This window comes from Neolamprologus brichardi, chromosome 17 (assembly GCF_056152115.1).
Source record: "Neolamprologus brichardi isolate AB-2024 chromosome 17, ASM5615211v1, whole genome shotgun sequence".
Lineage (NCBI taxonomy): Eukaryota > Metazoa > Chordata > Actinopteri > Cichliformes > Cichlidae > Neolamprologus > Neolamprologus brichardi.
Genome location: NC_142120.1, coordinates 31,313,073 through 31,323,397, shown reverse-complemented (window position 1 = coordinate 31,323,397; position 10,325 = coordinate 31,313,073). Strand labels below are relative to the sequence as shown.

Sequence of the window (10,325 nt, the reverse complement as noted above, 5' to 3'; positions counted from 1 at the left end):
TAAAACAAAAACAAAAAACGCGCACACACAAAACCCCACAAAAAAGCATCCATATAACTTTCTTCGGATAAGTCACGTTCAAGGTAAGCCTCGTCTACTTGAACTTAAAGCTAAGAAAAATGCTTCAAATACTTGAGATGCAAACATGAGGAAAGGGTGAGGTGAGGCGCTAGAGAGAAAGGAAGAGCCAAAGCGTGTGCGTGCGTGTGTGCGTGTAGCAGCAAGCGAGGGAGGGAGAGAGAGAGAGGTGGTGCAGTTGAGCAAAGTGAGCCTGGAGTGAGTGGGTCGACAGAGCCGAGGTGACAGTGGAGAATGGAGAGGAGCCCGTCCGCCCGGCGAGCTTTGACCGCGGCGAGCAAAGGAGAACCCACTCGATCCTTTCCTTTTGGAGCAACTGCGCAAAAAGAAACCGGGAGGAATTAACTAGTGGGGGACGGGGGAGGGGTGGGGGGGCAAAGGAAAGGAATGGCTGATCCTCTGCGGAGGACTTTACTAGCGAAACTCCGGGGGAAGAAATCCAGGAAAGGAGCGACGGTCGGCGGTGGATACGGCTCTTCTGCTGCTGCCGCTGCGGTGAATGGGGGCCGAGAAGGTAAAGAAAAAGTTTTGCAAACGCAGCGAGACTCCGATGAGGCTCGCTCCATTGTCTTGTTCGCAGATCTGGATTGCATGCCAGAGAGAATGAGTACGTACGAGAATTATATTGACGGCGCTGTGGTGCAGACAGACGGGGTTATAGCAGTAGCGCAGAGTCGCGCAGCGCAGTTGGCCGGCTCACGTCCCCGAGAGCGAAGCCGCGGGGGCAGGGTTCGGGTTAATGAGGAGCTCCTGGGGGTCCCACTTCAAAGAGACTTGCCGTTTGGGGGGGATGCTTTTGGGGAGGGTGATAGGAGAAAACCGGGGCACCGGTCCGCTGACAGAGTCACCGCGGGTGTTCCACTCCCTGGACCGCATGTCCAGAGAAAACACTGCATTTCGGTCGGAGATTCAATCGGGTTTGGGGACAGTTCAAATCCCGTTTTAAGCAAAACGCAGGTACAGGTGCATGTAGGGGATGGGAGACCATCAGAGGGCCGGTTTAAAGGAGCTGATGGCGAGGTTAGAGAGCCCAAAGACAGAGAGTGCTCCCGGCACATGGTAGGGACTGTTTTGGCCGTGCGTGAAAGCAATGCCAACTGGAGTTTTGACAGCAGACCGACTTTGGAGACAAACGCACGAAATTACGCACGCGTGTGCCCAAACCGCATGTTAAAGAACGCCGAAGAAAACGCCGTAATCAGAAATATTGAGAGCTACGATCCTGACTATGCCGGGGACGTTAGAGGAGGTCTACTGAGTCCCACTTTTTTCCCCACTGAGTTAGAAATATGCGACGTGAACATGGCATCCCTGTGCGCCACAGAGCCCTCACTCACATACCCTTTAGACAGCGAAGATGACGATTACTACGATAATGAAATTCTGCCCTTCTACGAAACAATCAGACCAATGACTGACGGTGAGAGAGCAGAGACTGTAGAGCTCAGCCAGCCTGGTCAGGAGAAAGGACAGGCTGGTGATAGTAACAGTGCCCAGGAAACAGACAGGCTTAGGAACCAGCTGAAAGAGGCTTATTACCTTCTTATCAATGCTATGAATGATATCAACATGGATGTCCAGCAGATCGGTGGTTTAACCGAGCAGCAGGCTACCTCATCGTGTAGCAGCCCGTCCAGGGACAGCCTGTGCTCCAGGTTGTCTTTGAAAAACAGGGACAGTGACTCCTGGTCGTCAGGAGAGGACCAAAGCCCTCAGCAGGTGTCAGACACCGACTCACTGCTGCTTTGTCTCACTGGGATTGTAGAGGTAGGACTTAAAGGCAGGCTGAAGAGTAAGAGCATGGCAAACTTGTCTTTCACCAAAAAACCTACTTTGTCACGCTCTACAAGTGATGGAGAGATTAGGTACCAGGACACCTTCTCAGAGAGTGTTCAGGCTTGTGGAACGCAAAGTGCTGAAATCTGTGATGGTCAAGAAGCTGAACGAGGTGAAGGAGGCACAGGAGCGGGTGAGCTGTCTGAATCTCGGGTTCTCTGCAGTGCCGTCAGCAATGAGGAGCTGCTGCAAGATGATGGCGTTGAAGAAGAACGGGGCGGGAAGCTGAATGAGAGCAGTGGCTCCATCAACAGCATCACAAGTTCCTCAGACAGCAACACCGAGACGGCAACACATCAGGGTCACGACAACAAGCAGGAGCTGACTGAACTCCAGATACAGGTGGCCAACTCGGCCAACAAAGGTCATGGCGTCACTGTCAACAAGATGCAAGAGTGGATGCACAAAGGCCGCATGCTGTCTTCTGAAATGAAGCAGCGCATTGAAGGCTCATCTTTGCCCCGCGGTGGAGACAAGAGCCAGGACCGGTCCTGTCCTCAGGTTAACCCAGGAGGCTGTAAACCGGGGACCCAGACATCCAGCCGAGCGGGTAAATCTGTCAAGGCCAAGTCACAACCGCACCAGCAGCAGCAGCAGCCAGGTAGGACGGCTACACGGCATGGCCTCAACTCCCGTGGATCCTCTAAAACAGACAACTCTCACCTTCCTTCCTCCCTTCTGATAATTATCATCCTCCTCCACTCATAGTACACTCCTTCTGATGGCGGTCCACCCCGCACTCCTCCTCTTCTGGATGCAAAGCAAAGGGACGAGACACCTCAGACCTCTTGCTTTCCTTTTTATTTTTTAAGACTCTAATCGGTGGCGGGCTTCTATCCTTCACACTAATTTAGGTGCATTTTAACACCAGATTAATAGCACATCAGGCTGTAGGTCGGATTACTCACAGCGTAGTTCAGTAACAACTAACTCACTCCTGGTAGAGCATTGTTAGTGGTGTTGGTGGTGGGATTTGTGTGTGTGTGTCTGTTGACTGGAATGACATTTGATTATCTGATTATGAACATATCCAATGATTTTCTGATTGTGCTTAGATGACAGAGAAAACATCTGTATCATAAAACGACCGTTACCGGGTGACACATGTCGTCATCACCCCTCATGCAATCAAATGGCAGATTAATCAGAAAGTGTCTGTGTGGTAAGCTTTTATTGGCATTTAGCAGCACAGGATGTGCTCTATGGATCAAAAACATGCCCATGCCTTTTAATTTCTCCTCTATTTTTTGCCTCCTGTGGTAGTTTCCTATGTTGCGGCGCATGTGTTCCAGCATGCCTGCCTGTGAAATGTGCGTGTGTGTGTCTCTGACAGTGTTTACCATAGTAAGACGATGGTGTGCCAGGGTACGAGGGTGGTGTTGACTGTCAGTGTGCCGGACTGCTAGAAATAGTGTGTGATCCGTGAGGCCGCTCCTCTGTCGGCTTAGCATAGCTCCAACTTTACAGCTCTTTCCTCTCTGGTCTTTTAGTTAAAAAATAAAGTCAGGGCTCTTGTAGATGTTAGTTTCCATGCACCCGTTCACCCAAATCTCATATTTTCCCCATTTTGTTCAGCTTTCCCAACTGAACTTTTCCACAGCTGTGGCCAGAGGAATCCAAAAGCAGGAGAGAAGCCACTGCAGTTATTTTCTGTGGTAGTGGCGTGTGTGTGTGTGTGTGTATGTGTGTGTGTGTGTGTGTGTGTGTGTGTGTGTGTGTGTGTGTGTGTATTTGTTTTAGAGTAAGGGGGGCTGGGCTGTCATCTTGCCTTCCTCCCCAGTCATTTGCTTTGGACAGCTCCATGGTAACTTGCATTTTAAAGAGACCTTGGATTGAATATTTAGAATGCCATTCCTGTTGTTTAACATGTTTGCATTGTGTCACTTAATTCTCCACCATGAATGAACAAAATGAAGAGTGATTAAGTATTTATTTAGGTCAGCCGTGAGCTTATCTTGCCCTTGCGGGCCTCCACACCATACAAAGACCCATTTAAAAAAACAAAAGAAAGAAAGAAAGAGATGCCAAAGCCACAAAGTTTCTGTTAAATGCTTTTTTTGGCCTAAAGCTCTTAATTGAATTCATTGGTAATCCTTGGTTCGTGGAATTATTTATGTATTTCTGACTTTCTAAAAATAGACCAGTTCCTCCTCTGTGAGTATTATTTGGAAATTAAACCACAGCCTAAAATCGTAGCACAAAAATACTGTCTGAATTACACTATAGCTAATTAATTTTTGTCCTGACTTGTCCTTTAATTACTCTTGTAAAAGAAAAGTGTCCATTATTGTGTGTCACTCCTTATGTGTGGGTGTGCGATATTGTGCACACAAGCATGCATTTGCACATCTATGCTGTGAGTGTGCATGTTTGTATTTGCAGTGTGAGGATTTATAGTTTTGTTGTGTTTAGTTGCAATGGAGCAGCAGGTGTGCCGGCAGGCATTCAGTATCCAGGTGTCATGTTTTGGCCAGAACTGAGCTCAGGAGTGGTGTGTCAGTCAAAGCTGATATTGAGAATGAGCCATAGATAACACAAATAGAGAAGATTCACTCCTGGGAGGCAGACTGTTTATTTTTTTTAACTTCTTTTTAAGCCCTCTGTTCATTTGAGTCAAGTGTTTCTAAGTCCCTGGTTACACGTGTGTGGAAACCAGTCCCCAACTATCTGGCAACCACTTGTTGCAAGGGAAAAATGTGAATTTCCTGACTGGTTTTGAAGGTTGATGGCAGTTTACTTTGAAGGTGACTGTTCTGTTTCCACTTTGTGTTGTATTTTTTCAACTTTTACTGTAGTTCATAAAGTAAACTGCAAGTGTTGTCTCCCACATAAACTATGGGTGACCATGGCAATATGCTAGCAACCCAAGCAATCATGGTGCAGCAGCCTCTTATCCACCAATTTCTCCTGGATGCAGCCAGTAACCTCCAACATTCACCAACTTGTCATATTTTTCCCAAGCGGAAAAATATAACAAGTTCAAATATGAAGCTGCAATCAGCAGGTAGTTTGCTTAGCTTAGCTTAATGCATTTAGTGAAAACAGCTAGTCTGACTCTCATGTATAAAATCTGCCTACAGGCACCTGTAAATCCCAGTAATTACAATCAATGTTAAGTAAGGTCTATAAGAGTAGGCTATGAGATATGCTAAGCGATATCTTGTTTTTCATCAGGTTTTCTGCAGTTTTTAAATATAAAAGTGATAATTTAATAAATGCACAGTGTACAGAGTAAACAAATGAACAGATGTTATGTTTTAATCAGTGAGCTTAAGTGATGCTGGTAAGTGAACTGTGGATGGGCAGAGTCATGCTAGCTGTTTTCCCGTTGTTCCTGTCCTAAGCTATGCTAACTGCAATGTCATTACCTTAGCATTAACATGAGACTGTTCACAATAACATTTGAGACCAACATTTCCTTAACTCCAGAACTGTTCTTTAAAAGAATAACATGTCAAGCATCACATTTAATATGCTGTGAATTAGGTATACTGTTTAGCATTGCTTAATCCGAATTCCTAACTCCAAAGCTTAGATGGGAGTGCAGGTGTAATATAATATTACTCAACTGCTGTCAAGTCATGTCAGAACGATGTGGCGTTTGGTTTCTGCATTATGCCAGAAACCTTGTTACAGAGCTGCTGGGTTTTTTGGTTTTTCGCAGTGATTTGTCTTGTCTGGTGTCGGACAGATTTATGGAAGATGGTAGCTCTAAAAACAGATCAGGTGACGAAGGAGAAACTTGAGGCATCTGGGTTCATTCCTGGATGATTTTATGAGTTGTGTGAGTCAGATGACGGTATCTGCTGCAGAGGTGGGGCAAACATTAAGATGAGGATGATCACAGCTAAACAATACTAACTACAGTGAAAATTAAAACTAATGACAGGTGAAATAAATGCCATTGATCATACTGTTTCAATGCAATGGAAATCCTTGGGCCCTGGCATTCATGGGGAGGATTTTGAAATGTTATGTTAACCTGTACATTGTTGGGCTATGTTAAAGTCTTTCTACCAGGCACGGTCAGTCCAACTGCAGGTTATCAACGACATAACAATCTGTTGATTGCCTGTGAAGCACAACAGCAGTCAAACTGAGGTTCATTCAAGGTCAGATAACAGATGATACCATAATATTGACAGACAATCACTACAGATCTCCGGTAAATGTTGTGGGTTGTTAACTTCTACCCAGGTTTTCTTTGGGCTAGTAGAAACCTGAAATTAAGACTGAAGATCTATTTTTCTAGAGTGAGCTTGCCAAGAGAAGGGCAGACATTTAATGTGACACGATGTGTCTGAAGTATTTAGGTTGAAGAATGTTAAAGGCTTTTATGTAGAGCACCAACTGATATAGAAGTTTTAACATGATTCATGATATTTGATGATATTTTCTGTGGTATTTTAAAAATAGGATCTATCAATATGTCAGCTGAGATTTTTTTTCAGAAACACAAACAACGAACAGATTTCCCTAACATCTGTCATGTGTTGTTATTTTGTTTAATGGTTTACAATCTGCCTGCCTCTGCTTATATCGGACAACAAACTATGCAACCTCAACAGTCATAACAACGGTGTTTCTAGTGTCATTTCATTACTTTTTAAATATCTATTTATTGGTTGTTATAAATGGTAATAACAAGAGATATCGGCTTGCCAATAAATCAGGCTCTACTTTTATGTAGGGGCCTTTGAAAATTTTCTTCTGTACAAGGGCTTCCTGCTCTTGAAGGTTTGAGAAACCCGAGTTTAGGTGACAGAATGAGGGACCTACACAAAGAGGCAGGTGGTTTTAATGTTGTGGCTGATTGGTGTAGATTGTAATAATTAGGTGGCAGCTTAAGGGCTGAAGAGCTTTCCTGAAAGGCCTTTCGCTTACTTTTAGGGACTTGTCTTAGGATTGCAAATGTTTCAAGCTTAATTGGGTAATTATCTTACAGCGTCCTTCCTCGGGGGCATTTGATCAGTTTTTCTTTTAAACAGAAGCAATTAGACAGGAAAACAAGCACTACACAGAAAAGATTTTGGATTTCAAGCCAACATACCGAAGTGGAAGTGGCATTAGGAACAGGCTACGATGCCAGGACACCTCAGCAGGATACAAGTGTTGACATGTGATGCAACCCTGGATGATCTCAGCGCTGCCTGCCTGTAAAGAGAAAAATCTACACCAAGAATCATCATTAGCATATGAATGAAGGTCAGCAGTAATCTATGGCACACCGCAAAAGATTCCCTCTGAAGGAGGCTCCGAAACTGTATTCACAACAAAGTTTTGTCTGTACGGAGGCGAGAACTAGCCGGTGTGTTTCGCACATATCAAAAGAGGAGCCTCTATAAAGAAGGAATTTAGGGAATAAAAGAACAGCCTATGGGAAAGTGGATCAAGCGCTTTGTCTTAGAGAAAAAGATTCAGCCACTCAGAAGATTTAGACGTGAATATAATTGGGTCTACTGTCAGGCTCATATGGCACAGGTCCACAGCAGCACATCAAGTAAATAAGATTTTGCTTTTTTTCTTAGGAAGGTGCATTCCTTGTAGCACCTCAGACAAACACGACACTCCTTTCAGTGCATGCACCACCTCTCCTTTTCTCTTAATTTCCACCCACAGACATGCACCCGTGTACCATCTGTCACTTTCAGGTCAGAGGTGTGATTTTTTTTTTTTTTTTGCCTTACAATGAATACATTATCTACACACAATGATGGCAGAGGCAGACAGGCTGTGTTAGCTCTGGTATGGAAATATTTTGCAACTGGGTGCTACTAGAGGAAAAGAGCTGTTTTTCTGGAAGGCTGTCTTGCTTTATGTGGCAATGTAAGTGGGAATGAGTGAAAGGGGCTTATTCACTAATGCTAATTTTCACAAGACATACAAAAAAAATCTTTCCCTACCTTACTTTGAATAAACAGACTTTAAGCTAAGAATTATTTTCCAGGTCTGTTAATTTGTAACAGAAGGCTGTAAAATGTTGGTGAAAGATGAAGCTGCTGTTTCGTTGTTTCATAATGAGTTATGTAGTAGTATGATGGTTATTTCAGTTGCTTCTAGCACAACTCAAAAAGCAGTTGGTAAGCCTGGCCAAGACTCCTCTTGCGATTAATAACTCACGGCCAGTGTTCACCTTCAGGGTGGTTGTCATAAGGTTTGGTAACATTCTTGCTTCAGGAGGAGAATAACAGCTAACGATGATAGTGGTTTTTTCATATTTCAGTACAGAGATAAAGGACATTAAGCTCAAGACCCAGTCATCATGAGGAATGGCTTATTTATGGATGCAGTTAACAGTAATAGCCCATTTATCGAGCATGAACATTAAAACAAAAGTAATGGCAAACAAACAGCTAAAAATATAAAGCTTATTTTCTATATAGCAGTAGGTACAAAGTATAGAAACAGCTTAATGCTGCTAACCTTCTCTGTAATTTTGCAGGCAAATTCTGCAGACAAATCTGAGGATATTGTGGTAGAAATGATAATTCCTAAAATTAGATGCACCCTTGCATCTCTTGTTCCATCAGAAAAACAAACGTTTTCTGTTCATTTTGATATGTTTTTGACTCATTTGGCGCCCTAAGTGTAATCGTGGTATGAAGATTGTCATTCAAGGAAGGCGCACAAGTTCCTTTGTGTGTTTAATATCAAGTCTGAATGTTCTGCAGTTCAAATACTGAAATGTTGGTGTAAAAAAGTTGCGAGGAAAAGGCAGGCAAGAGTGACAAGAGTGAAAATGGCTAAAGTCTCACTTATTAAGTCAACGCAGCAGGCTGCTGTTTGCCAGGGTGAGGTGTTACTCATGTGAAGGAGTGTGACAGTGCGAGGAGACAGCAGCCAGGCTGTAAATCTGGAGCTGTGGTCTGGAATGCTGTTCGTGTCAGAACTCGCTTCCTCTTCCAGTTATGAAAGACCCCTTAAAGAAGATGGCATGCTGACAAAATCTTTGTGCACAACTGTCTCACCTCTCTGTAGTCTTACGGTACCAGGTTGAGCACGCAGTGAGCTGTGCAGCTTTGGATTGGTCGTTATAATCGTTCCTCCATTCTGCCAAAATGTTCCTCCCATCTCATATCACGTCTTTTCTACACCAGTAATCCGTTTCTTGCTTTTCCTACAATCTATGTGTGTATTCCCGTTTTTTTGAAATTCATCTGGTCAATTTAGACTTTTTCATGCAAACTAACAATTGTAGCCTTAAGAGGCGGAAGTTTTGAACATCTCGTGGTGCTAAAAAATCCTTTTTGAAGACCACGCCTTTGTAAACTATAGCTTACAGTCGCCGCCTTCATTGTAGTGTACTTTCTAAAAGGTTTCCCCTCATAAATTTCCAAATATAAGTAAAAAGACTTCTTGCAGGCTCAGTTGAAAGGGTAAAAAGGAACTGCCATAACATCTGAATATAAACCATAGCAGATTAGTAGAGGCTGGCTGCTTAGGTCTACGCATTAACTTGTGGGGCTCAGTGCATCACCACTAGCTTAGCACACTTTTGTCTTTCTCCTGGCAGTCAGCACAGGCTGAAACTACTAAACTTCAGGCCCTTAAAGAGCCCAAACCAGGCTAATGCAAACACGTTGCTGTTCCAGACACAGTAATAAGAAAACAATAAAAACTTAAAATTTACATCCTATAGCAGCGGTCTCCAACCCTTTTTGCACTACGGACCGTTTTTTGTCTGACAATATTTTCACGGACCTGCCTTTAAGGTGTCACGGATAAATACAGCAAAATAAAACCAACCGGCACCAAAAAAACGAAAATTTATTGATTTATACATAACACGGGAAAAAACCCAAGGAAATCAAGTTAATGATAAAAACGATTTAAAAAATAAAAAATGTTATTTTTATCGTTATTAAAATAACGTTTTTTTAATAAACCGGAGGCCCGAGAGAGGGCCTCCTCTCGTGGCCCGGTACCAAACATTTTACGGACCAGTACCCGAGGGTTGGGGACCACTTTTAATTGAAATGAAAGAGAAGAGAGAGCGATGTGATTGGTTTTCTCCAAGTTGTTATTTCTCCCACTTTTTTCTTGGTGAGAGGAACTACATAATTGATGTTTATGGGACAACAATTACTCTATAATGCCGTAGATCACTGGGAAGGCGGGAGACACTGTTCAGAGATCCTGGTCGACTTCCAGGGAAAATGCTGTGTCTTTGTCCTAATGCCAAGTTTGTTAACAATGATAATAATAATAATGAGCATGAAAAACTTTGTTTACTAAGTAGAAGTTATGGCATGTGATTTTAATGTCCTCTCTTGGATGATATTTATACTACAGTCAAGTGTGTATATACTAAAAACCCTGTGTTAAAGTCGATTTTGTAAAGTGAAAATATTCTCAAGTCTATAATTTGCTGGATAGCCTGACATGCATGGAAATGTATTTCCTTGAGGAAA

The 10,325-nt window shown here is 43.3% G+C and overlaps 1 protein-coding gene across 1 annotated transcript in view; it reads left to right on the top strand.

Moving 5' to 3' along the window:
* The first annotated feature begins 437 nt into the window (after positions 1-437).
* The window catches only part of syde2 (synapse defective 1, Rho GTPase, homolog 2 (C. elegans)), a 50,713-nt gene continuing 40,825 nt past the window's right edge, over positions 438-10,325 (top strand). The window contains exon 1 of the mRNA XM_035913487.2: positions 438-2,515. Within this exon, the coding sequence (XP_035769380.2) occupies positions 466-2,515 (2,050 nt within the window). The 5' untranslated portion in view covers positions 438-465. The remainder of the gene's footprint in view (positions 2,516-10,325) is intronic.